The 27,853-nt window shown below is 40.9% G+C and overlaps 1 protein-coding gene across 1 annotated transcript in view; it reads right to left on the bottom strand.

The window, feature by feature from the left end:
* The window catches only part of svep1 (sushi, von Willebrand factor type A, EGF and pentraxin domain containing 1), a 202,795-nt gene that overhangs the window by 157,748 nt on the left and 17,194 nt on the right, over positions 1 to 27,853 (bottom strand). The window contains exons 2-3 of the mRNA XM_062993593.1: positions 27,124 to 27,200; positions 26,285 to 26,762 (exon numbers count right to left, since the gene is read on the bottom strand). Of these exons, the coding sequence (XP_062849663.1) occupies positions 26,285 to 26,762; positions 27,124 to 27,200 (555 nt within the window). The remainder of the gene's footprint in view (positions 1 to 26,284; positions 26,763 to 27,123; positions 27,201 to 27,853) is intronic.

Here is a 27,853-nt window from a genome sequence, read left to right as displayed (position 1 = left end):
CCTTAACCTTCGATTGCTCAGACTGTACTGTGACTGTAATGTAAGTCTCTTTGGATAAAGGCGTCTGCTAAATGCCAAAAATGTAATGTAAATGTTAAACTCTGAGCTACAACTGCTTATCAACTCTTTCTTTAGATCTTTCATGTTATTTTCATCAATCACTTTATCCTGGTCAGGGTCACGGCAGGTCTGGTTTCAGTGCAAAACACTGGGCACAAGACATGAATACTCTGTACAAGATGGCAATCCACTGCAGAAGTTCATCCACCCCCCTTTTTTTCAAGAAATAGCCAATCATGTCTGTGTAATGCCAGGACAATCAACAGCTTAACAGATCTCTGCTTTAAATCTTTAATCTTTAAGTCTTTAAAACTTTTATTTCTTAATACTAGAGTTAGCTCACTGACTTTTAAAGCTTGCTGACTCAACACTTAGCCTGCAAAGTCTCCATTTACTTGCTCTGAGGTTTATTACAGCATCCCTTCAGTCATCAGTGGCTTAACTCTGATCTCTCTATCCAATTGCAAAGATCCAGCCAGTCGTTTAGTCTTTCACTCACATTTTTTATACAGCATAGTAAAAAAGTAAAGATTTGTATCCTGTTCATTATTATACTATTTCATCATCCTAACTGTTGAATTGTATGATGTTCCGTAAGATTTATGAGTTCCAGAAAGTAGAATTTTTAAGTCTCCTTTACAAACATGAAATTAACAAATCAACACCCAAAATGAATACTGCAGAACCCTGTCAACTAAATACCAGTAGCATGACCGGTTTCAGGCTAGAGTTACACTGTGAGCTGATTTTGTCATCACTGTCTGTGACTTTCAGACTTGGCTGCACAATAACTTCATACATTTGCGTCACCAAAAGGCTTCCATTTATTTTCATCCTGAGCACATTAAAATGGGTCGTTATTACAGAGATTATAGAGATTTTTACATCAGCCTAAAATAAAGAAGCAATGAAGTGTTTTTATTAGATGCATTTAGGAAATGCTGATATGTGTTGATTTTGCTGAAGTAATCAGTTGATGTCCTGCACACAGACATTACAGCTGATGTGTGATAAGTTAAACTTCAGAAACTAAGACTTTGTTTATTTTTAACAAACACCAATGACTATAGGGTGGCATGATGGTGAAGCAGATTGTGTGAGACTGCACAACAACAGCTCCTAAATTCATGTCAATATAAGGATTGGCTACTTAAGATTGCCCTTGGTGTTTGAGGGTGTAGCTATTGATCCAGACCGAGTGTGTATGGTAGATATACACACAACACCGATCAGTCATAATAGTAAAACCACCTCCTTGTATCTACACTCACTGTCCATTTTATCAGCTCCACTTACAATATAGAAGCACTATTATCTGTTTCTCTGCATGCTTTGTTAGCCCCCTTTCACCCTGTTCTTCAATGGTCAGGACTCTCCCAGGACCCCTACAGAGCAGGTATTATTTAGGTGGTGGGTCATTCTCAGCACTGCAGTGACACTGACATGGTGGTGGTGTGTTAGTGTGTGTGTGCTGGTATTAGTGGATAAGACACAGCAGCGCTGATGGAGTTTTTAAACACCTCACTGTCACTGCTGGACTGAGAATAGTCCACCAACCAAAAGTATATCCAGCCAACAGCGCCCCATGGGCAGCATCCTGTGACCACTGATGAAGGTCTAGAAGATGACCAACTCAAACAGCAGCAATAGATGAGCGATCGTCTCTGACTTTACATCTACAATGTGGACCAACTAGGTAGGAGTGTCTAATAGAGTGGACAGTGAGTGGACACTCCAGCAGCACTGCTGTGTCTGATCCACTCTTACCAGCACAACACACACTAACACACCACCACCATGTCAGTGTCACTGCAGTGCTGAGAATGATCCACCACCTAAATAATGCCTGCTCTGTGGTGGTCCTGTGGGGGTCCTGACCATTAAAGAACAGGGTGAAAGCAGGTTAAAAAAGTATGTAGAGAAATAGATGGACTACAGTCAGTAATTGTAGAACCACAAAGTGCTTCTATATGGTAAGTGGAGCTGATAAAATGGACAGTGAGTGTAGAAACAAGAAGGCGGTTTTAATTGTATGGCTGATCGGTGTACAGTGCCTTGCAAAAGTATTCAGCCCCCTTGAACTTTTCAACCTTTTGCCACATTTCAGGCTTTAAACATAAAGATATAAAATTGTAATTTTTTGTGAAGAATCAATAACAAGTGCGACACAATTGTGAAGTGGAACGAAATTTATTGGATATTTTAAACTTTTTTTAGAAATAAAAACCTGAAAAGTGGGGCGTGCAATATTATTCAGCCCCTTTACTTTCAGTGCAGCAAACTCACTCCAGAAGTTCAGTGAGGATCTCTGAATGATCCAATGTTGACCTAAATGACTGATGGTGATAAATAGAATCCACCTGTGTGTAATCAAGTCCGTATAAATGCACCTGCTCTGTGATAGTCTCAGAGTTCTGTTTAAAGCGCAGAGAGCATCATGAAGACCAAGAAACACACCAGGCAGGTCCGAGATACTGTTGTGGAGAAGTTTAAAGCCGAATTTGGATACAAAAAGATTTCCCAAGCTTTAAACATCTCAAGGAGCACTGTGCAAGCGATCATATTGAAATGGAAGGAGTATCAGACCACTGCAAATCTACCAAGACCCGGCCGTCCCTCTAAACTTTCAGCTCAAACAAGGAGAAGACTGATCAGAGATGCAGCCAAGAGGCCCATGATCACTCTGAATGAACTGCAGAGATCTACAGCTGAGGTGGGAGAATCTGTCCATAGGACAACAATCAGTCGTACACTGCACAAATCTGGCCTTTATGGAAGAGTGGCAAGAAGAAAGCCATTTCTCAAAGATATCTATAAAAAGTCACCTGGGAGACACACCAAGCATGTGGAAGAAGGTGCTCTGGTCAGATGAAACCAAAATCGAACTTTTTGGCCCCAACGCAAAACGTTATGTTTGGCATAAAAGCAACACAGCTCATCACCCTGAACACACCATCCCCACTGTCAAACATAGTGGTGGCAGCATCATGGTTTGGGCCTGCTTTTCTTTAGCAGGGACAGGGAAGATGGTTAAAATTGATGGGAAGATGGATGGAGCCAAATACAGGACCATTCTGGAAGAAAACCTGTTGCAGTCTGCAAAAGACCTGAGACTGGGACGGTGATTTATCTTCCAACAAGACAATGATCCAAAACATAAAGCAAAATCTACAATGGAATGGTTCACAAATAAACTTATCCAGGTGTTAAAATGGCCAAGTCAAAGTCCAGACCTGAATCCCATCGAGAATCTGTGGAAAGAGCTGAAAACTGCTGTTCACAAACGCTCTCCATCCAACCTCACTGAGCTCGAACTGTTTTGCAAGGAAGAATGGAAAAAATTTCAGTATCTCAATGTGCAAAACTAATAGAGACATACCCCAAGCGACTTGCAGCTGTAATCGCAGCAAAAGGTGGCGCTACAAAGTATTAACGCAAGGGGGCTGAATAATATTGCACGCCCCACTTTTCAGTTTTTTATTTCTAAAAAAAGTTTAAAATATCCAATAAATTTCGTTCCACTTCACGATTGTGTCCCGCTTGTTGTTGATTCTTCACAAAAAATTACAATTTCATATCTTTATGTTTAAAGCCTGAAATGTGGCAAAAGGTTGAAAAGGTTGAATTCAAGGGGGCTGAATACTTTTGCAAGGCACTGTATATAGCACACAGGATGAACTGGGACGCAGCAAGACCAGAAAGGACACCTGTAAACAATGTCCGTATGAGTAAATGTCAATAGATTTGTCTTGCAAGTAAAGATGATTCAGTTCAAGTACACAAAACATTAACTGATAACTTACATTTACATTTGCAGCATTTAGCAGACGCTTTTATCCAACTCCAATTTTATCCAATCAAACTATGACTTACAACTATGACTGAATACAATTCGAGCAACTGATAAACAAATCACATTCTTCTCTTTATTGCATTTTACAAAAATGTTTCATTTTGTTCCAATGTTCCAATCAGTTTTATAAGTACAATCAGCTTAATATAACGTTAATATAACATTCTTTCAACATGTCACCACTTAGAGAAGTTAATAGCTTAGTTAAAGTGAATGGGACCAAATGCAATGCTAGCAGTTGATGGTTAGGATCCTTGTTCAGGGACCCAACAGTGGCAGCTTGGCATAGATAGGGCTTGAACCAGCAACATTTTAGTCAATAGTCCAGTATGTTAAACCCTGAGCTATTACAGCCTAAACAATGTACAGATCAATATATGATTCATGACAATGCCATATCTAAAGCAACTTAATGGTTAAGGGATTTGCTTAGGAGCCCAAGCTGGTAATGTTGCGGTTTATGGTTACTAGTTCAGTACCTTAAGAGCTGAGCTACCAATGACCTCCTTATTATAGCATTAGATGAAACCTTCTTTCAGGATGTAACTTGTCTTTTTAAACTGCTCATGTTGGGGCCTTGTTCTGACAGTATTTGCTGAAATTTTGTGTCTATTTTTTTCTCATACACTGAAAATTATGTCTATGTAGCACCAGTCAGGTGACACACAACTCTCAACTTTTGGTCTCTGTGTGTTGGAATACAATGCACAACCTAAGCACATTTGTGAATCCTTTAACCAATCTGATTAAAATTATTTCTAACACATGGAAAAAATTACTAATCTCATCTTTCAGCTACTTCCACTCCACACTTTACATTCTGCTGTTGGCTCATGGGGGTTCAGCTGGAAGCTGAAGGGCAAATGCTTAACATAGTGATGACAAGTTTAATTCAAATTCAACCAAACTTTGAAATTCCTTGTGTGTGTGGTTTTTTTTAATCATACAGATTATATCTGATTGTTGTAGCACCCACAGCGTTTGGTCACCCAGAAACACTTATTCAAGTTGAAGCGTCTTTATGTGAAATGGTAAGAATGCTCAGTTTCAACATCCCCCATCTCTTTCACCTTTGATCCTGTTGTTTAAAGCTGTCTGTTCTGGTTTCTGCAAGGGGTGAGAAGACAGGAAACAGCTACTATAAGACTAAATGGTTTAACCCGACCTTTTAAATATCTGCATCAACTTTGTGGCGTTTAGTCTTTTATCTTGACAGAGTGGCTTTGAGTTAATGCAGGCACTTAAACAATTAAAAGTAATTGCTATGATTTAAAATAGTTTTGTGGATGAGCATTATAGACCAGGATTTGTGAAAAATAAGTTCTTTGTGAAGCTCTTTAGTGGTCTAACCCATTATTATCTGCATATATACACTATATATACACTAAATGGCCAAAAGTATGTAAGCACTCCTACTAAGAGTTAAGTTCAGGCATTTAGCCACACCCACTACTAAATCGTGTATACAGTAATTTATATAATGAATAATTCTATGCTTTTAACTTTGTGGCAACAGTTCATATTAAAGTGTTCATAAAATATACATGGAAATTCCCCCAGACACAAATATGAACTAAAGTTTAGTTTAAGAAACAAACTGAACAAATAAAAGTTGAATTCTTGTTGCTCCTACTACACCATAATGTGTATTTAAAACATTATTTGAACATACCAGCACTTAGAGAAGTAAATAGATTAGTTAAAGTAAATGGGACCGAATGTGCTGCTAGCAATTGATGGTTAAGAACCTTGTTTCAGTGATGGGGCTTGAACCAGCAACCTTTTAGTCAATAGTCCACTATGTTAAACCCTGAGCTACCACAGCCTAGACACTGTACAGATCAGTATATGATTTATGACAATGCCTTATCTAGGGACAATTTAGGGACAGTGGAAGCCTAATAGGTAGGGCTTTAAGCTATCAACTGAAAGGTTAAGAGTTCGATTCCCAGCTCTGCCATGCAGCCACTGTTGGGCCCTTGATCAAGGCCCTTAACCTTCTCTGCTCCAGGGATATGCGAAGACAGAATGTTGTAGTACTGTACATCTGTGTATGTATATATGACAAATAAAGGCATTCTACAGTATATTCTAAAGCAACTTACAGTCGATACAGAACACTATTCAAGCAACTGAAGCTTAAGGGTCCAATGATGGCAGTTTGGTATTGGCAGGGTTTGAACCCTCAACCATCTGATCAACAAACCAACATCTTAACCACTAAATCACCAATGTTCAGTTCAGTTAGTTACATCATTATTATACACCAAAGTATACAACTTCAGATTTCAGTCACATGACCTGTTATTCCAGCAGAGATGCAATTTAACCACACAAGGTAATCAAGAATCGTTGGCATGTAGGCAGTTATTCCACCAGTTCCTGAATTTCAGCCATTTGGTTTTGCATCATCTTTTCAAGCTCCGGACAGTGGAACACTTTGTGGTTGGAAATTGGAAATTTCACATAGATCCAGTTTCATTTGGAACTCACTAATGTAGACAGTCGTAGATTCTCAAATCATTTTAAAACACCAGATTAATAAGCAAAATATTTTTTGTTGCTTTAAAATGGAATCATCAGAAATTGCAGGCACCGATTTAACCACAACCAAAATAAGTTGGGTAACCCACCAGACCACAGAGCATAAGTAATCTAAGCACTTTTCCATGTTGTGATTAAAGATGGTGTACACACACAATTCAGTGACGTATTGACTTCTGCCACTATCACCATTATAGTTTAAGTATATTTTAAGTTGGTTGCAATGGTTGCCCAGTAGAATATTGTTTTGATCAACTGTCTGTCCTACTTAACAAATGTTCAATAATAAAACAACATGATTTCTTGTGGTAGTTTTAGAATGTGGGATAAGAAAAAGCCACTTGGAGTTGGTCTGTTTGACCCATTCAAGAGGAAGCGGGTATCAATGTTTATAGTGCTTTGTACAGCGAAAATAAAGAGATCTCTTATGTTTCGTAAGCAAGAGAGAAAACATACCGACCAACTACTCTACCAACTGAGTATGATCAATGACATAAAGCCACACTAGTCTCTAAATGTCTTTTAAATAGCCCCAGAATATCATTGCTTATTAGAGCTATAGCTTCTGATTTATAGTTTCTTTGTAACAACAACAGAACAATCTACGGTACACTTCCTGCCATGAGATGAAGAGGACAAAGGTAATTGACCTGTTACACTCCAGACACTAGATGCTGAGAAATTCTACATTACAAAAAGCATGTCAAATTTCCATTTTTTCAACAAATACCAAAAGTCTAAGTGGTAGGTTAGCAGTTAAGGCACTGGAAGATTGTTGTTCAAGCTCCACATCTGCCAGGTTCTGCAAGGCAATGGGTATGGGGTTACCCTGCTCTGAGAGTTTATTGGATTTTTTATACATGCTATTTAAAATCAAGCTGAAAGTCTCACATTTTTATTATGTCTTTGTCACTCTGTTCTGCCATTAGTAAATGTCATTTTACTTTTATTAGTGAATGTGTACTACTTGCAACTATTGTCAACCTGTTACACTCTAGTCACTTAATGCTGAAAAAATGTACATTTTATAAAGAAAGGCAGATATACACCGATCAGCCATAACATTAAAACCACCTCCTTGTTTCTACACACATTGTCCATTTTATCAGCTCCACTTACCATATAGAAGCACTTTGTAGTTCTACAATTACTGACTGTAGTTCATCTGTTTCTCTACATGCTTTGTTAGTCCTCTGTTCATGCTGTTCTTCAATGGTCAGGACCCCCACGGGACCACTACAGAGCAGGTATTATTTAGGTGGTGGATGATTCTCAGCACTGTAGTGACACTAACATGGTGGTGGTGGTGTGCTGGTGTGTGTTGTGCTGGTATGAGTGGATCAGACACAGCAGCGCTGCTGGAGTTTTTATACACCTCACTGTCACTGCTGTACTGAGAATAGTCCACCAACCAAAACTATATCCACCCAACAGCGCACCATGTGCAGCGTCCTGTAACCACTGATGAAGGTCTAGAAGATGACCAACTCAAACAGCCGCCATAGATGATCTAAAGAAGCAGACTAATAATTGTATTCAAAGTTGGTTCTTTCCCTGCTTGAGGAAAAAATCATGACACAATCAGGATACTTTTTCTTTTCCCTCTACCTGGCAATAGCTTTGGTGGTAAATTTCAATATCCTTTTTCCTTAAAGTCCTGGCATTGCACAACATTTTCCATGATTAAAGACAGACAAATGTGATAGTTGCCCTTTAACTGAAACTAGAACCCCCCACATTGACTGGCTTCTGTTCGAGTCAGTTTTAGTTTTTTTGTCTAAAACACCTAAAGGTTAATGATGATAGGAGCCAGGTGTAAACCAGGACCAAAGCTCTCTTTGATAAATTCCACAGAACGTGGCCCTACTGCAGCCCATTCATACCTAAAACCACATTCAGTTTCATTCAGCAAAGACACAGAATATCTCATTCATCATCTGTTCATGATAAACTGTAGTCTGCTGGGGTCAACAATGACCCCTGGGTTTCTCTCTCTCTACATATCAGTGTCTGCTTTAAAGAAATTCCTGGCTCCCTTATCTGGCTCTGGGGAAGAAAGACCCGTCTCTTGTATTGATCTCACTCATCAATCCCTATTAGTAGCACAACCACGAGTGCAGGAAGCACCATAGTTTGACTGGAGGAACAGAACCTGCCTTATCATCACAGCAGGGGTGCAGGGAATACCAAAACTCTAATGTTTCCCATTTTTCTTCCTTTTTAAGTCTTTGATCTTTTATTTTCCTTCTCCTCATTTTCTCTTTTCATGTCATTTTCTTTCATTTTTACTTCTGTAATTAACACTTTGGCTCATGCGCTTTTGCTGTGCACAAACAAAGCGATGAATCCTTTTTCCTTTTATGTTCTGAACACCTGGATTAAATTCATTGCCTTTTTTATTTATTTGGACCAACACATGAGCCTTTAAGCAGAATTTGTAGTGCAGTGTGCATGTGTTTGTCTGTGTAAATCAGCTCTTGCACAATGCTGTAAAAGTTTTCTTCCCTCAAACATTTTACCTTTCTTTTTTAATACATGAATGACAGATGTCAGAACCCTTGTATAAATTTGACTCTGATATTATTTTCTCAGTAAATACCAAAAAAATGTAAGTGTTAGGTTAGCAGTTGAGGCACCGAAAGATTGTTGGTTCAAGCTCCACATCTGCCAGGTTGGCACTATTGGGCCCTTGAGCAAAGCAATGAGTATGGAATTCCCTTGCTTGAGAGTTTATTGGATTTATTATACATACTATTTAAAATCAAGCTGAAATTCTCAACTTTTTATCATATTATATGTCTTTGTCACTCTGTTCTGACATTATTAATTGTGTCATATTTGCAACTCTTCCATTATTCCTGATGTGACACCTTAAATATGGTTTATTTATAAACTTCACCTTCAGTAGCAGGCACTGACTTCTGCAACTCAGAGTGACAGTTTGGTATCAGTAGACATTTCTTATATATATTTTCCCTTTTAGCGTGTCCAATTTGCCTGATTGCGTCATGCTTCCTCTCCACCAATGCCAAACCCTGCTCTGATTGAGGAGAACGAAGCTAACCCATGCCCCCTCCGACACGTGGGCCATCAATCAGCCAGCAGAGGTCGTAATTGCACCAGTCATGAGAGAGAGACCCCATCTGGCTTAGTCCCGCCCATATCTTAACAACAGGCCAATCGTTGTTCATGTGGCTGCTCAGCCTTACCCGGCAGGCAGAGGTGAGATTCAATACAATGTATTCGAGGTCCCAGCTCTGGTTCCAGCGTGTGTTTTTACCGCTGCGCCACCTGAGCGGCATCAGTAGACATTTCAATGTGTGCACTTTAGGCTATTCAAATTAGGAGGGAAAAGGGTGCGTGATAGTCTCAGTTCTTCTTTGCCAGCACCAGTGATGGCATAGTTACCTTGAAAAAGTAATCTGATTACTGATTACTGATTACTCCTTTAAAAAGTAACTTAGTTACTTTATGGATTACTTGATTTTAAAAGTCACTAAGTTAGATTACAAGTTACTTTATTAGTTATATAATGCGGTCCGCTAATGTATCCCATAATGCAACTGGAGCTGCGATTGAAGCGGAATAAGAAACAAGAAAGACGCGGAAAACGGAGTCCTCTGTTCACAAGTGTAAGTAAGATAAATAAAATAACATTTTTAAAGACAAATAAATAACAAAAAGACGATAAATATCCTACATTTTGGCGAGTGGGATTTGTAATGAGTCTGTAACCATGGTGATATTACGTCATCACGTCCCACGTCATCACTCGGCGTTGGCCGAGTAGTGCACACTTCCTCCACTTCCTTTTTAGGCATGCGCCCCCCTTCGTGTGCCGAGCACGACTTGCGCCCCCCCCCCCCCCTTCCTCACACCACGCCCCCCTCCCCTTGGTGGAACAGCACTCGGCTGCATGTACCAAGCGCTGCTTCCGCCACGCCCCCCCCTCCCCTGGATAAGGCACGGCTAGAGCACGAATGCCAAACACGGCTTTTGCCATGCGCCCCTCCCCTTAGTGGACCACGGCTCCATCGCGGATGCCTGCCAAGTCCTCCGCCAGTCTCGTGTACCACCGGTTCATAATAATAATCTCGTAGTGCCACGCCCCCCTCCCCCCCAGACAGCCGCTCGCGCCCCCTCGGGCAACTACTCCCCCCACAGGTTCAAGACCCTTGCTGTAAGTAACCGATTCCGGACGCAGCCCGTGACTTAACTGTCGCATAGGCCAGACGTCACTCCCCGAGACACAAGAAGAAAGCAAATATATATCTTTTTACTAAGGAAAATGACAAAAATAGTAACGCACAGTAACTTGGATAAGTAACTTTAATCTGATTACTGGATTGGAAATAGTAACGCGTTAGATTACTCGTTACTGAAAAATGCGGTCAGATTAGAGTAACTAGTACTTAGTAACGCGTTACTGACCTTCACTGGCCAGCACATGGGGTGATGCTAGCAGCATGACTCCAGCAGAAGGAAGTTGGAAATGAACAGATTGGGAGCAAATTGGGAATGAACAAAGAAATGCAACATGAAATTCTATTAAAAAGAAATGCCACCAAGCTCATTTTATATGGACCAAAAGACAGTGGAAATGTGCTGTGGTTAGAGTTCACATTTCGGCTTGTTCTCGGGAAAACACGCGAAACACATCGATCTCTCTGCGCCAAAGAGGGAAGAACCATCCAGACTGTTATCAACGAAAGAAACATTTCATTTTCAAAACTGCAACAATTAGTATCATTAATTGCCCAGTGATTAAAAAGTGTTATTATTAAGAAAGATAATGGAACACAGTGCTAAACATGCTTCTGTCCTAACATTTTAAGGTTGTGTTTATACTTGTTAGATTCGGTTTGATTAAAACGATTTATGCAATTGCTCTGTTGATGTGGTTACAGTATGTGTGAACACTTCCTCTTGAACACTAGTGCTCACCAAATAAGTGGATCTGGTGCCATTAGTTTCAGGTATGAACACAATACAAATTAAAGGCATCTAAACAAAACCAAACACAGGACAAGATGCTACACTAAACGGAGCGCATTGAATTTCTGGTGCTGTTTCTGGTGTGATTCCTTTATTCATTTTACCACCTCTTGCTGAGTTTCAGCCAGGTTTACACAACCCTAATACACTGATCAGCCATAACATTAAAACCACCTCCTTGTTTCTACATTCACTGTCCATTTTATCAGCTCCACTTACCATATAGAAGCACTTTGTAGTTCTATAATAACTGACCGTAGTAAATCTATATTTCTCTACATACTTTTTTAACCTGCTTTTATTCTATTCTTCAATGGTCAGGACCCCCACAGGGCCACTACAGAGCAGGTATTATTTAGGTGGTGGATCATTCTCAGCACTGCAGTGACAATGACGTGGTGGTGGTGTGTTAGTGTGTGTTGTGCTTGTCTGAGTGGATCAGACACAGCAGCGCTGCAGGAATTTTTAAATATTGCTGCTGTTTGAGTTCGTCATCTTCTAGACCTTCATCATTGGGGCACTGTCGGCTGGATATTTTTGGTTGGTGGACTATTCTCAGTCCAGCAGTGACAGTGAGGTGTTTATAAACTCCAGCAGCATTGCTGTGTCTGATCCACTCATACCAGCACAACACACACTAACACACCACCATGTCAGTGTCACTGCAGTGCTAAGAATGATCCACCACCCAAATAATATGTGCTCTGCAGTGGTCCTGTGAGGGTCCTGACCATTGAAGAACAGCATGAAAGGAGGCTAACAAAGCATGCAGAGAAACAGATGGACTACAGTCAGTAATTGTAGAACTACAAAGTGCTTCTATATGGTAAGTGGAGCTGATAAAATGGACAGTGAGTGTAGAAACAAGGAGGTGGTTTTAATGTTATGGCTGATCGGTGTAAGTGCATTAAGCCCAGCCCAGAGTGGTGCGTTGTTTTATAAGTGCATTATACATTTTTTTGATTGTTTGATAGTAAATTTAAGTGTAATCACTAAGCAAACCAGGACTAAAATGTAACTATGTATCATTTTCTTGTTTGGTCTGAACCAAGGAAATTGAACTACAAGTATAAACACACCCTAAATGGGTTGCAGGCATCAAATTCAAAATGTGTTTATATTTACGTAATGAAAAACATTTGAAATATTTTCTTTGTACTTCTGTCAGTTTAATAAAGGTTTAAGACATTTAACAAACCTAATTTTCTGGTTTTTACTTAATTTTACATAATTGAAAGAAAAGCCTTTAAAAGCCTTTGATCTTTTTCTTTTGATTTGATTGAATGCATTCTGCTTTTTATTCCTGTTTGACGCTCTGTGGAAAGTTAACCTGACAGATAGTTTTGCACACACAGTAAGTGGAATTCGGGCTGGCTGATCTGTCTGCACCCAGTGACAGGCTTTCTCCCACAGTCCTGGGGTTCAAGAACCACATTTGAGGGGTCAGCGGCACTCAAAACACCTCTTTCTGGAATTTCTAACAGGGAAAGGAGGTTTGGATTGTATCAAGAAAAAGACGGCACTGTTACACAATAGTAGGTCTCTCCCCTGCTGAACATTTGTACTGCCCACACGAAATGAAAATCTTAAAAGCTTGTCCATCGCAATTCATTTGATTTTGAGAAAACCCAGCTGCTCTTATTATGTGTCTGTTGCTGTGTGTGTAGCCCACATACAACTTTTTTACTATAAATATTACATGAATTACAAAGAAAAGATTACTGCTACAATTACTGTCTGTGAATTACACATTCCAAACCAAATATTTAGGAGAAAGTCTTCATTTCTGAAGAAAACCTTAAAGCATTTTGTTCAAAGACTTTCTCCTGGCATAAATCAGAAATGTAACCAGATCAAGAATTTGTAAAACAGAAGAAATCATTCAGAGCAAGAGATTTGGGGTTGTTGTTGCGTCTTTTTTTTTCCTGGGTGGAGGGTTAGGTGCCAATTGAAAAGATGGCTATTGTACAATAAAAGGGTAGAACTTGGTGACTTTAGTCTAAGAAAAGTTTATGTTTGTATAAACTATTGTTGTTATGTCATAACTATATTTTTGTTATGTTCATCCCATTATCCAGTTTGTAATTGATCTGCCTTTGAAAACTTTCCTTAATTTTATATTTTAAATAAACATCTAGGCTTTGCCAATACTTTCAAACATCTGTGATGTAGTGTACTGTGGAGAACACTTAGCTGGTCTGGCTTGCCAAGCATACCCATAAAGGTATTATAAGAACTATGGTAAACATTAGCAACTATTTATGTAATCAGGGTTTGCTCATTGGTGCTTGTTACCCAGAAAGAAAGTGTAGGGGAACAAGTCACACCTTGCAAATGAAGTGTGAGGTGAAGCCCTGCACCTGCAAGAATAGAATACTGTTGCTAAAAAGCCATATCTGCAGCCTGCAATGGAGAAAGTGGATAGAACAGGGATAGTGCAGAACTGGGAACTAATCGTCACAATATGACACACTTAGGCGCTCATGAACCTGTCCCTGGTTCACTAGTTGTCCTTCCATTAGACCACTTTCACTATGTACTAACCACTGCATACACACCAATAGACCTGTTATTTGGGAGATGCTCTGACTGAGTGGTCAAGCCATTACAATCTGGCCCATGTCAGTCAATCAGATTCTTACACCTGCCTATTTTACCTGCTTCCAACACATAATTTTTCAAGAATTAACTGTTCACTGCTGTATAATGTTATTCACTTCACCTATCAGAGGTTTTAATGTCATGACTAAGCAGTGTAGTTATTATTCTTATTAGACAGCCATTATCTGTACCTCCTGGTGAACAATGTACAAATTAGCCATACAATTCTTGAATGCCCTGAACTGATTGGGTCTTTTAGCTATTCACTCACTTTTATCCATCCAATAAAATATATACACCTGCCCACATAAATCCCAATAAATTATCAAAAGGCGGTTCTCAGATGTGATGCAGGAACCAGGCTTATGCTATCTCTAGCTCTATCTTATCTGTTTCCTGTCCTCTTTAACTTCTGTTTGCAAAATACAAACCAGGTTAGTCAGCTACTTAACACTTTGTCCTTAAATATCCTAAACATATTAAACCTGAGAAATGGCCACATACTGAGCTATCATAGGGTGTATGATAGAGATTAATAGAAGAAGTACAGTAAATAGCTTCAAGAAGGACACTGGCTGGCACTGCGTGTTGGCTTCTGGCTGTGTCTGATTTCTGACCTCTAGGACCGGAGCCGCCCACCACGAATATAGACAAAGGTGCAGAGCTTGTGGGTTCCTGGTCATAGAAACTTGTGATGATTAGGGATGTTGGGTTGCTGTCGTTTTGCCTCTCTTGTCCGATCACTCAGGTTTGATGACGGTGGGGGAGGTGGGCTCTGATGTCCTGTGAAAGCCTTCATTACTTTGTTACCTGCTCGCTCTCTCTTTTAGTTATGCTGTAATAATTAGCGGTGCCGGAGTCTAAAGCTACTCTCTGTAAAACTGACATTTTACTCTTAATGATTTTACATTTTAACTACATCTTCTGTTGTTTTACTCCGAGGTTAAAGACTGCACATCGAGACTGCTGTGCCAACAATACTGCTCCTGCTAGATGTGACGGAGCCTGGCTTGTTTGCACCAAAAATGTCAAGTACTCACTACGGACTTTATCACAGAATAATGAAGAACTCCAATTATTTTTTACTACTTATAACTTTTAATTTAATTTAATTTTGTGTATGTTTGATTTGTGTAAATCCTTTTTATTCAAATTATCCTTCAGGCCACCCAAGGAGGATGTGTCCCTGCTGAGTCTGGTTCCCTCTCTAGGTTTCTTCCTGTATTTTTAAGGGAGTTTTTCCTTGCCACTGTTGCCCTCGGCTCAACAGGGGTTTTTGGTCTGTTGTTCCTGAATTCTGTAAAGTTGCTTTGAGACAATGTCCATTGTACAAAGCCCTATACAAATAAATTTGACTTTGACACACTTTGTCTTATTTATCGGGGCCAGTGATAGCTCAGTGGTTAAGGTACTGGACTAGTAAACAGAAGGTTTCCGGTTCAAGCCCCGCCACCACCAAGTTGCCACTGTTGGGTCCCTGAGCAAGGCCCTTAACCCTCAATTGCTCATTGTGTAAGTCACTTTGGATAAAAGCGTCTGCTAAATGCTGAAAATGTAAATGTATCGGTATGGGCCTATGGATAAATACATAGGGCGTTCTCCTTCTGGGCCAGCCATGCATATTCTTAGCTACTATTTAGCAGTAGAACTATTATTTAGCTAGTATTCAGCTGTGACAAATGAACCAACCAACATCTTTATTTCTAACTGAAATACGTTAACAGCAAAAATATTACAATTAATTTGAGTTAGTGTGACAGAAAGAACAAGCTGGTAAAAACTGAGACAGACCATGAGAGAATAATAAGTCACACACTGTACTCTGGTGTCAGACGTCTTACTCAAGCCAGACAAGAAAAGTCATTCCTGTATTAGGGAGAAGGAAAACGGTCATTTATTGGCTTTCCTGGAACGAGAAGCTGTTTCTTGTCTAAATCCAAGAATGAGCTTGAATAGAATATATGGTTTAAACACTACAACTGGAAAGTGTCAAATGTGTCAGATAATATGCTTTTATTTAGCAAGCATCATAGATCTGATGGGGGCCAGAAGGATGTATGAGGAAGCTTTTGCCATAATTTCTTGGGATTAGATTATAAATAAACTTTGTTTATTAGGCATACCTGCTCTGTATGCACACTTATTAACAATTTAATAAGGTGTACTTACTATATAAAACAGGTGATTAACTATTCTCAACCTTGCAGTGATTGTGAAGTGTATGAAAATCATAATTACATAGTTGTCACTGATACCTCTTATGCCAAGTTCACACTACACGACTTTTGGAGTTGTCGGGTCACTGTAAACTTCACACTACACGACTTTTGGTGTTGCCGGGTCACTGTAAAGTTCACACTACACAACTACATCTTTTAAGTCGTGGTTTTCACACTACACGACTGATCAATGATAGGGGGTTTCACACTACATGACCTATCACCAGGATGACTCCCAAACTACGTAAAACTTGAGTGTATGCCGATGTATTCTAATAGAAACTATATTATGCCCCTGTCTCATGTTTTTACGTTCCTCCCCCGGGTTTCCATACCCTGTATCTTGCTTTATCATTGGCTGTAGTTCGACATGCCAGTCACTCACTGCCAGTCAGCTGACTGATCCAGATATCTAGCATGCTAGATATTTTTCTCGGATCGAGTCGTTGAACAGTTGCTCACATTGCGATTGAGAGCCGAGTTTTGATGACAGAGTGAATGGCGACCAGTCGGCAAGCAAAAATCAGGGCAAAAATTGTGTAGTGTGAACTAGGCATTACTAGCGCCACACAAACTACCAATTCATTGTCAATGGTGTACTAAGAGTGGTTTATCACCCTGATTTATCACCACTGATGTGCCAGGTATAGCCCTGTACCTGCAAGATTTGAAAATGAACCCAATGAACAGGATGCTTAACAAAGGTAGAACAATACTGCTGCTAGAAAAGCCACAGTAAAAAGAGGCAATATAAAAACAGAAATAGAGTACAAGAATAATTAATGGTTGTGACAATAAGACTAGCTTACTGATCACCAGCTTGAAAACCAAGTTAGAAAAAAATAAACAGGAACACAGCACGGGTGGCTATAAAATGAGTAGGATAACCACTCCACCAACTAACATGGTTCTGAAGGTGTGGCATGCTCAGGAAGAGACCATCATGGTGCCGAACCCAGCTAAATTCCCAAAAGTAGGAGTGCTGACATCTGCACTAGCAAAAAACCAGACCGGATCGAGGTCGTCATCACAATTTCAACAGAAGAGCAGGTTGCCAACAAAGACGCCATCAACACTGTGAGGAAGAAACCATGATTAAATAGAGGGACCTTCAGCTGGAACAAATTAACACAAAGTGCAGACATTCTTAAAAAGAACTGGTACAATAAATCATCTATGCTTCCATTCTTTCTGTCGGCCTAAATGGCAAGACAGATGGGCATGATTCTGTAAATCATGTTACTCTGTTGATCTCCATGGCAGGTAAACCTGTTACACACCCAAAGAAGATCTGGTCAGTTCTGGTAGAGTGGTTGTCCAGTTAGATATTAAAAATAGACCCTCACGTTCACCTGTACACTAGTTAACATTCTGAGAAAGGTCATGGTCTGTCTGTGTTGGCCTATTTTATTATTATTTAAATGAATGGAGGTTACATTCAATGTCTGACCTACCTGTATTCACTGAAAAGACACCATGGAGTGTGAAGCCTGCCACTGGATGTTAGTGGTGGATTCTTTAACTAAGGCCTAGTTGAACCTAAAGACTAGATTTTTGAAACTTACAGCTTGGAGCTGGAAAATTCAGCACATAGTGAGTTTGTAGGTAAGTGAATTTTCTTTATATAGCACTTTTCCAAGTCTGAGGTACAAAGTGCTTCACAATAGAAAAAAAAAAACCAAATGACATTAAACACATACAAACAGTTAAACACATTAACTATGCTCATCATTCAAAAAGCTAAAGAATAAAATTGGGTCTTTAAACATGTCTTAATCAGCAGATCTCACTGACCTAGAACTAAGAAATCACGAAGTCAGTAGTACATTCAGTCGCCTTGCCATGTAATGCCTTAAATGTAAGAACCAAAACTTTAAAATCAATCCTGAATTTTACTGGCAACCATATACAACAATACACTAATCAGACAAGGCTGAACAGCTTTTATATGTCTCTTTTTCATGTAGGTCCAGCTGTTACAATAATGGAATTCATACACATACATGGTTTATTACTGACTCTCACTCTACAGTGCAACATTTATTAGATTAAGAGAAACTGTAAACTCTAGAAGAAAAGTGCTATATTCATTTCTGTATATAATACAGTAGACTAAGCTACTAGTTTGCAACAAACGCCACACTAGGCTATCTGGTCTAATAACACAACACAACATGCAGGGCATGACGTTGCTGGGGTAAACTGAGAGAGAGTATGTATCTATATGTCTGTCTGTCTGTCTGTCTGTCTGTCTGTCTATCTATCTATCTATCTATCTATCTATCTATCTATCTATCTATCTATATGTTTGTCTGTCTTGTCTATCTACCTGTCTGTCTATCTATTTGTCTATATATCTATATATCTTGTGTTTTGGTTTGTCTATGTGCCTTTCTGTCTGTCTATCTATATATATATGTCTGTCTGTCCAGCTATATGCCTGTCTGCCTGTCTGTCAGTCTATATGTCTGTCTGTCTGTCTATCTATCTATATGTCTGTCTGTCTATCTATATGCCTGTCTATATATCTATATGTCTGCCTGTCCGTCTGTCTGTCTATCCAGCTATATGTCTGCCTGTCTGTCAGTCTATATGTCTGTCTGTCTCTTTCTAAATACTGTATACAGTATATATACAGTATATATATATATATATATATATATATATATACAGTATATATATACAGTGTATCACAAAAGTGAGTACACCCCTCACATTTCTGCAGATATTTAAGTATATCTTTTCATGGGACAACACTGACAAAATGACACTTTGACACAATGAAAAGTAGTCTGTGTGCAGCTTATATAACAGTGTAAATTTATTCTTCCCTCAAAATAACTCAATATACAGCCATTAATGTCTAAACCACCGGCAACAAAAGTGAGTACACCCCTAAGAGACTACACCCCTAAATGTCCAAATTGAGCACTGCTTGTCATTTTCCCTCCAAAATGTCATGTGACTCGTTAGTGTTACTAGGTCTCAGGTGTGCATAGGGAGCAGGTGTGTTCAATTTAGTAGTACAGCTCTCACACTCTCTCATACTGGTCACTGAAAGTTCCAACATGGCACCTCATGGCAAAGAACTCTCTGAGGATCTTAAAAGACGAATTGTTGCGCGACATGAAGATGGCCAAGGCTACAAGAAGATTGCCAACACCCTGAAACTGAGCTGCAGCACAGTGGCCAAGATCATCCAGCGTTTTAAAAGAGCAGGGTCCACTCAGAACAGACCTCGCATTGGTCGTCCAAAGAAGCTGAGTGCACGTGCTCAGCGTCACATCCAACTGCTGTCTTTGAAAGATAGGCACAGGAGTGCTGTCAGCATTGCTGCAGAGATTGAAAAGGTGGGGGGTCAGCCTGTCAGTGCTCGGACCATACGCCGCACACTACATCAAATTGGTCTGCATGGCCGTCACCCCAGAAGGAAGCCTCTTCTGAGGTCTCTACACAAGAAAGCCCGCAAACAGTTTGCTGAAGACATGTCAACAAAGGACATGGATTACTGGAACCATGTCCTATGGTCTGATGAGACCAAGATTAATTTGTTTGGTTCAGATGGTCTCAAGCATGTGTGGCGGCAATCAGGTGAGGAGTACAAAGATAAGTGTGTCATGCCTACAGTCAAGCATGGTGGTGGGAATGCCATGGTCTGGGGCTGCATCAGTGCAGCAGGTGTTGGGGAGTTACATTTCATTGAGGGACACATGAACTCCAATATGTACTGTGAAATACTGAAGCAGAGCATGATCCCCTCCCTCCGGAAACTGGGTCACAGGGCAGTGTTCCAGCATGATAATGACCCCAAACACACCTCTAAGACGACCACTGCTTTATTGAAGAGGCTGAGGGTAAAGGTGATGGACTGGCCAAGCATGTCTCCAGACCTAAACCCAATAGAACATCTTTGGGGCATCCTCAAGCGGAAGGTGGAGGAGCGCAAAGTCTCGAATATCCGCCAGCTCTGTGATGTCGTCATGGAGGAGTGGAAAAGCATTCCAGTGGCAACCTGTGAAGCTCTGGTAAACTCCATGACCAGGAGAGTTAAGGCAGTTCTGGGAAATAATGGTGGCCACACAAAATATTGACACTTCAGGAACTTTCACTAAGGGGTGTACTCACTTTTGTTGCCGGTGGTTTAGACATTAATGGCTGTATATTGAGTTATTTTGAGGGAAGAATAAATTTACACTGTTATATAAGCTGCACACAGACTACTTTTCATTGTGTCAAAGTGTCATTTTGTCAGTGTTGTCCCATGAAAAGATATACTTAAATATCTGCAGAAATGTGAGGGGTGTACTCACTTTTGTGATACACTGTATATATACAGTGTATCACAAAAGTGAGTACACCCCTCACATTTCTGCAAATATTTCATTATATCTTTTCATGGGACAACACTATAGACATGAAACTTGGATATAACTTAGAGTAGTCAGTGTACAGCTTGTATAGCAGTGTAGATTTACTGTCTTCTCAAAATAACTCAACACACAGCCATTAATGTCTAAATAGCTGGCAACATAAGTGAGTACACCCCACAGTGAACATGTCCAAATTGTGCCCAAATGTGTCGTTGTCCCTCCCTGGTGTCATGTGTCAAGGTCCCAGGTGTAAATGGGGAGCAGGGCTGTTAAATTTGGTGTTTTGGGTACAATTCTTTCATACTGGCCACTGGATATTCAACATGGCACCTCATGGCAAAGAACTCTCTGAGGATGTGAGAAATATAATTGTTGCTCTCCACAAAGATGGCCTGGGCTATAAGAAGATTGCTAACACCCTGAAACTGAGCTACAGCATGGTGGCCAAGGTCATACAGCGGTTTTCCAGGACAGGTTCCACTCGGAACAGGCTTCGCCAGGGTCGACCAAAGAAGTTGAGTCCACGTGTTCGTCGTCATATCCAGAGGTTGGCTTTAAAAAATAGACACATGAGTGCTGCCAGCATTGCTGCAGAGGTTGAAGACGTGGGAGGTCAGCCTGTCAGTGCTCAGACCATACGCCGCACACTGCATCAACTCGGTCTGCATGGTCGTCATCCCAGAAGGAAGCTGACGCACAAGAAAGCCCTCAAACAGTTTGCTGAAGACAAGCAGTCCAAGAACATGGATTACTGGAATGCCCTGTGGTCTGACGAGACCAAGATAAACTTGTTTGGCTCAGATGGTGTCCAGCATGTGTGGCGGCGCCCTGGTGAGAAGTACCAAGACAACTGTATCTTGCCTACAGTCAAGCATGGTGGTGGTAGCATCATGGTCTTGGGCTGCATGAGTGTTGCTGGCACTGGGGAGCTGCAGTTCATTGAGGGAAACATGAATTCCAACATGTACTGTGACATTCTGAAACAGAGCATGATCCCCTCCCTTCGAAAAACTGGGCCTCATGGCAGTTTTCCAACAGGATAACGACCCCAAACACAACCTCCAAGATGACAACTGCCTTGCTGAGGAAGCTGAAGGTAAAGGTGATGGACTAAACCCAATTGAGCACCTGTGGCGCATCCTCAAGTGGAAGGTTGAGGAGTTCAAGGTGTCTAACATCCACCAGCTCCGTGATGTCATCATGGAGGAGTGGAAGAGGATTCCAGTAGCAACCTGTGCAGCTCTGGTGAATTCCATGCCTAGGAGGGTTAAGGCAGTGCTGGATAATAATGGTGGTCACACAAAATATTGACACTTTGGGCACAATTTGGACATGTTCACTGTGGGGTGTACTCACTTATGTTGCCAGCTATTTAGACATTAAGGCCGTGTGTTGAGTTATTTTCAGAAGACAGTAAATCTACACTGCTATACAAGTTGTACACTGACTACTCTAAGTTATATCCAAGTTTTATTTCTATAGTGTTGTCCCATGAAAAGATATAATAAAATATTTGCAGAAATGTGAGGGGTGTACTCACTTTTGTGATACACTGTATATATATTCATATTTTAAGTTTCAGTGTGTATATATTTTGCGTTTAGTGTGTTTTTTTATTACATTTTTCATATATTTTATGTGTAGTGTTTATTTAATGTTTATTGTTGCACCATGGGTCTGAGAGTAACGTAATTTTAATCCTCTGTATGTCCTGTACATATTGCAGTATTGACATCAAAGCAGACTTTGTGATACACTGTACAGTATATATATCTGTCTGTCTCTGTATTTGTCTGTCTATCCGTTTGTCTGTCTATCTATCTATCTATCTGTCTGTTTGTCTATCTATCTGTCTGCCTGCCTGTCTGTCTACATGTCTGTCTATCTGTCTGTCTTTCTATCTATCTATCTGTCTGTCTGTCTATCTGCCTATTTATTTATGTCTGTCTGCCTGTCTGCCTATCTATCTATCTTAATTTTAGCCTGGACTGTAGTGCATTTCATTAGCTGCATGGGCTTTTTACTCTATGCATGAACCCACAGAAAGTTCAGGGAGTCAACTGACAGATGAATGGAGGAGGAGTAGGAGCATATCAGCATTACAGATATTTTTGCACTTTAAGCCTGTGCATGCAAGCACTAACTCATGTTCACGCTTCATTTCACATTAATCTCTATAATACACCCTGTGATATCTCAGTTTGTGGTCATTTTTCATGTTTAATACAATATGTTGAGGATATTTCGGGACAAAGTGTTAAGCTGCTGACTAACCTCATTTGTATTTCACTAACAGGAGTTAAAGAGGACGGGAAAGAGATAAGAAAGAGCTCGAGATATCATAAGCCTGGTTCCTGCATTACATCTGTGAACTTCATTACCTATAATAAGTCATTCCGAACCAGTGAAAATGTATACACCACATTATTTCTGCCTTTCTCTTTAGGCACAGCAACCAGCTTTTTCCATTCCTTCTTCATTTTCCCCGTCCTTCCCGGCTTCCTTTAAAACCCTTTCACCATGTGTGAAAGTCAGACAGTGAGACGGTGATGGAAACCTTTGCTCAAGGTTCATGCTGTAGACTGTGTGTGTCTGCTCAGCATAGGAAAATTCTTTCTTGCTATATTTATGTACAGTTTCATTGCTGCAAAATAAAATGTTTTTTCTAGTGTTTGTATTTTAATTTTCTAGTTTCCATCAAGTACTTCAGTTTTCTCTTACAGCCCTGTAGGTTGCTGAAAATTACCTACTAGAAATTGCTTATACATTGGGTAAATGTGAATATGTGAGTATCTGAGGCTTGTGAGTGACTAGCACCTAGTGTGTAATGTAAAACTGTTAAGCTTTGTATTTACTACAATGTTTATAAGCGCTCTTTACAATAGAAATTTTCTTAAAGCAACTTTACAGCATCCAGGACAGACTAAAATGTCCTGCTTCTTGCATTGAATGCCCTGAATTGTTTTGGCATCTTATTGATGTTCTGAAGCAGTATAGCCCATCTTAAGCATTCACTAGGATGACATACAATGGTCTTTATGTACTTATTTAGTCTCATTTTTTACAGTTTAGATTATAAAATGTCCAATTTTTAAAAATTTATTTTCTTTTATTTATTCATTCATTCATTTATTATCAGTTTTACCACCCCTTTATCTTATTCAGGGTCGCAGTGAGTACAATTCACTGGGCGAAAGGTGGGAAACACACCATACAGGTCACCTCCAATTAACCTGGCTGGATGTCTTTGGACCCTGGGAGGTAACCAGAGCTCCTGGAGGAAACCCAGACGGACACGGGAAGAACAATATATATATATATATATATATATATACAGTGTATCACAAAAGTGAGTACACCCCTCACATTTCTGCAGATATTTAAGTATATCTTTTCATGGGACAACACTGACAAAATGACACTTTGACACAATGAAAAGTAGTCTGTGTGCAGCTTATATAACAGTGTAAATTTATTCTTCCCTCAAAATAACTCAATATACAGCCATTAATGTCTAAACCACCGGCAACAAAAGTGAGTACACCCCTTAGTGAAAGTTCCTGAAGTGTCAATAATTTGTGTGGCCACCATTATTTCCCAGACCTGCCTTAACTCTCCTGAGCATGGAGTTTACCAGAGCTTCACAGGTTGCCACTGGAATGCTTTTCCACTCCTCCATGACGACATCACGGAGCTGGCGGATATTCGAGACTTTGCACTCCTCCACCTTCCGCTTGAGGATGCCCCAAAGATGTTCTATTGGGTTTAGGTCTGGAGACATGCTTGGCCAGTCCATCACCTTTACCCTCAGCCTCTTCAATAAAGCAGTGGTCGTCTTAGAGGTGTGTTTGGGGTCATTATCATGCTGGAACACTGCCCTGCGACCCAGTTTCCGGAGGCAGGGGATCATGCTCTGCTTCAGTATTTCACAGTACATATTGGAGTTCATGTGTCCCTCAATGAAATGTAACTCCCCAACACCTGCTGCACTCATGCAGCCCCAGACCATGGCATTCCCACCACCATGCTTGACTGTAGGCATGACACACTTATCTTTGTACTCCTCACCTGATTGCCGCCACACATGCTTGAGACCATCTGAACCAAACAAATTAATCTTGGTCTCATCAGACCATAGGACATGGTTCCAGTAATCCATGTCCTTTGTTGACATGTCTTCAGCAAACTGTTTGTGGGCTTTCTTGTGTAGAGACTTCAGAAGAGGCTTCCTTCTGGGGTGACAGCCATGCAGACCAATTTGATGTAGTGTGCGGCGTATGGTCTGAGCACTGACAGGCTGACCCCCCACCTTTTCAATCTCTGCAGCAATGCTGACAGCACTCCTGCGCCTATCTTTCAAAGACAGCAGTTGGATGTGACGCTGAGCACGTGCACTCAGCTTCTTTGGACGACCAACGCGAGGTCTGTTCTGAGTGGACCCTGCTCTTTTAAAACGCTGGATGATCTTGGCCACTGTGCTGCAGCTCAGTTTCAGGGTGTTGGCAATCTTCTTGTAGCCTTGGCCATCTTCATGTAGCGCAACAATTCGTCTTTTAAGATCCTCAGAGAGTTCTTTGCCATGAGGTGCCATGTTGGAACTTTCAGTGACCACTATGAGAGAGTGTGAGAGCTGTACTACTAAATTGAACACACCTGCTCCCTATGCACACCTGAGACCTAGTAACACTAACAAATCACATGACATTTTTGAGGGAAAATGACAAGCAGTGCTCAATTTGGACATTTAGGGGTGTAGTCTCTTAGGGGTGTACTCACTTTTGTTGCCGGTGGTTTAGACATTAATGGCTGTATATTGAGTTATTTTGAGGGAAGAATAAATTTACACTGTTATATAAGCTGCACACAGACTACTTTTCATTGTGTCAAAGTGTCATTTTGTCAGTGTTGTCCCATGAAAAGATATACTTAAATATCTGCAGAAATGTGAGGGGTGTACTCACTTTTGTGATACACTGTATATATAGTTATCATAGTTAAATATCTTAAATATCCACTCATTGTTTTGCCATCGCTTTATCTTATTAGGGTCACAGAGGGTCCGGTTAACTGGGTGAAAGGTGGGAAACACCCCAGACAGGTCCCCAGTCGATCACATGGCAAACACACACACATGCATGCACATACAAACACACAGGGTAATTTTAGCATCTCCACTGAACCTGACTGCATGCCTTTGGACTGTAGGAGGAAACCGGAGCATTCAGAGGGAAGTCACGCAGGCATGGGGAGAACATGCAAACTCCACACAGAAAGGACCCAGGCCAGTCCATTTGGAAATCAAACCCAGGACCTTCTTGCTGTGAGGAGACAGTGCTACCCACCATGCCGCCTATCTTTTATGTAATTAGAAGAAGTAAATCAATAGGCTTGGTATTGTGGGAGGACACTGAAGGACCCAGAGGAAACCTCACAGACACTGGGAGAACATACTCCACACATGCCTTGCTGTAAAGCAACAGTATTACCCACCAAGCCACCAGGCCCCTCTGCATTCATTAGTTTGATTCATTATTATTATTATTTATTTATCTGTAAAGCACCTTGCCACAATATACATTAATCTGAAAGCACCATTACGCACAACCCAGTCACATCTATAAAGCCGCCACTTCCACACTTACCGCCGCACGCTGGAAAGCTCCTTTGGTGTAGGTGCCCCCTCCTCTGTAGGTAATGCCCGGGATTTCCTTATTAAAAAGAGAGCACTTGTGCTGGTGAGCTTTGGGCACTGAGATGTAGTCCACCCTGGTCTGCACGTGGCTTTTTGAGCTGAACGTCACAAGGGCGACCCGAGTGGCTTCCGGTGCAACCGGAAAGTCAGAGAGCATCTTTCGTATGAAGCGCAGCTCACTCTTGAAGTTGGTGGCGCCCACGCTGGATGACTCGTCCACTAAGAAGACTAGATCGAGACGACCACCGCGCTCACGCAACAGGCGCACGTTGTGCCGGAAGGCCTGTCCCAAACGCTCCAGTTTTCTCTCCTCACTTTCTGTGGTGTTTCCCCTGGTTTGAGACGGCACGCTGGATCCGGTCAATGACAACAGGCTCCAGATGACCAGTGAGGACCACACAGACCACACGGTTACTGAAAATGCCATGCTGCAGGAGGTAGAGGAACAATTAGTAGATCAGGTTCTGCACACTTGATACTGCTGTCTGGCCTGACGTTTTGTATCTCTTGCTGGTTGAGCAGTCGCATGCAGGGCTCCAGCTCCTCTCACCGCTCCAGTCTCAGGCATCTGGGGAGTTTCTGCATCTCAGCAAGCTTTCAAATACTTCCCCCCCTTCGCAGAATCATTTAGAGGGAGAGACCAAGAGAGACGGGGTGAAAAAAGTTCCAAGAGAGGCGCAGAGTCAGGGAGCGTGTGCCCGTCTGTCTCGGGATGAAGCAAAGACAAATGAGAAGTGTAGACAGAAGAGCAGCAATGACGGAAAATAAGGGCAAGTCTTTCTTTTTTACCCCCTCGCTCTCACTCTCTTCCAGTTGTTCTGCTGAGCTCGAATGAGACCCTGTGTCAGTGGAGCGCACTCGTCTGCCTGTCAGCATTCCCAAAGAAAACATCAGCACCCAGTCTGGTGATCAACTCCATATGTCTGGCGCTCGCCACCTTCCCGGCTCACACACACACACACACACATATACAAGCTGACACCACAACATATTGCACCTCCCAGCAGATACCAAAGGAGCCATTGCTAATAAGAAAGCACCAAGGTGGAGAGAGGCAGGCAGACAAACTAAAAAGGTGCCAGACGTATTAATTGGTGCAGAATCAATTACACACGAGACTGAAGAAATTGATCTTATCTTTTTTATGTAAATTATTTACCCAAGCTGGGATTTGAATCAATTTGACTCTGAACCTTTTTGATTTTTTTAATCGGTTTTCTCCATAAAGGGACGAACAAAGCAATATACACTTAAAACATTCAAAAAAATTCAATAACTGAAGAGTCAGCAAGTCACTTTTACTACTTGGTTGAGCGACCTTTGGCTGCTGTTGGAGTCATCAGTGTGTTTTTTTTATTAGGATTTTTAACGTCATGTTTTACACACTGTGGTTATTCATGACAGGACAGGTAATTACTCATTACATAAGAATCATCAGCTCAAGCTTTAATGTCAAACACAGTCATGGACAATTTTGTATCTCCACTTCACCTCACTTGCATGTCTTTGTATTGTACTG

This window comes from Trichomycterus rosablanca, chromosome 4, assembly GCF_030014385.1.
Source record: "Trichomycterus rosablanca isolate fTriRos1 chromosome 4, fTriRos1.hap1, whole genome shotgun sequence".
NCBI classification, from domain to species: domain Eukaryota; kingdom Metazoa; phylum Chordata; class Actinopteri; order Siluriformes; family Trichomycteridae; genus Trichomycterus; species Trichomycterus rosablanca.
The sequence above is the reverse complement of the archived record's forward strand: the minus strand, read 5'-3'. Positions and strand labels throughout refer to the sequence as shown.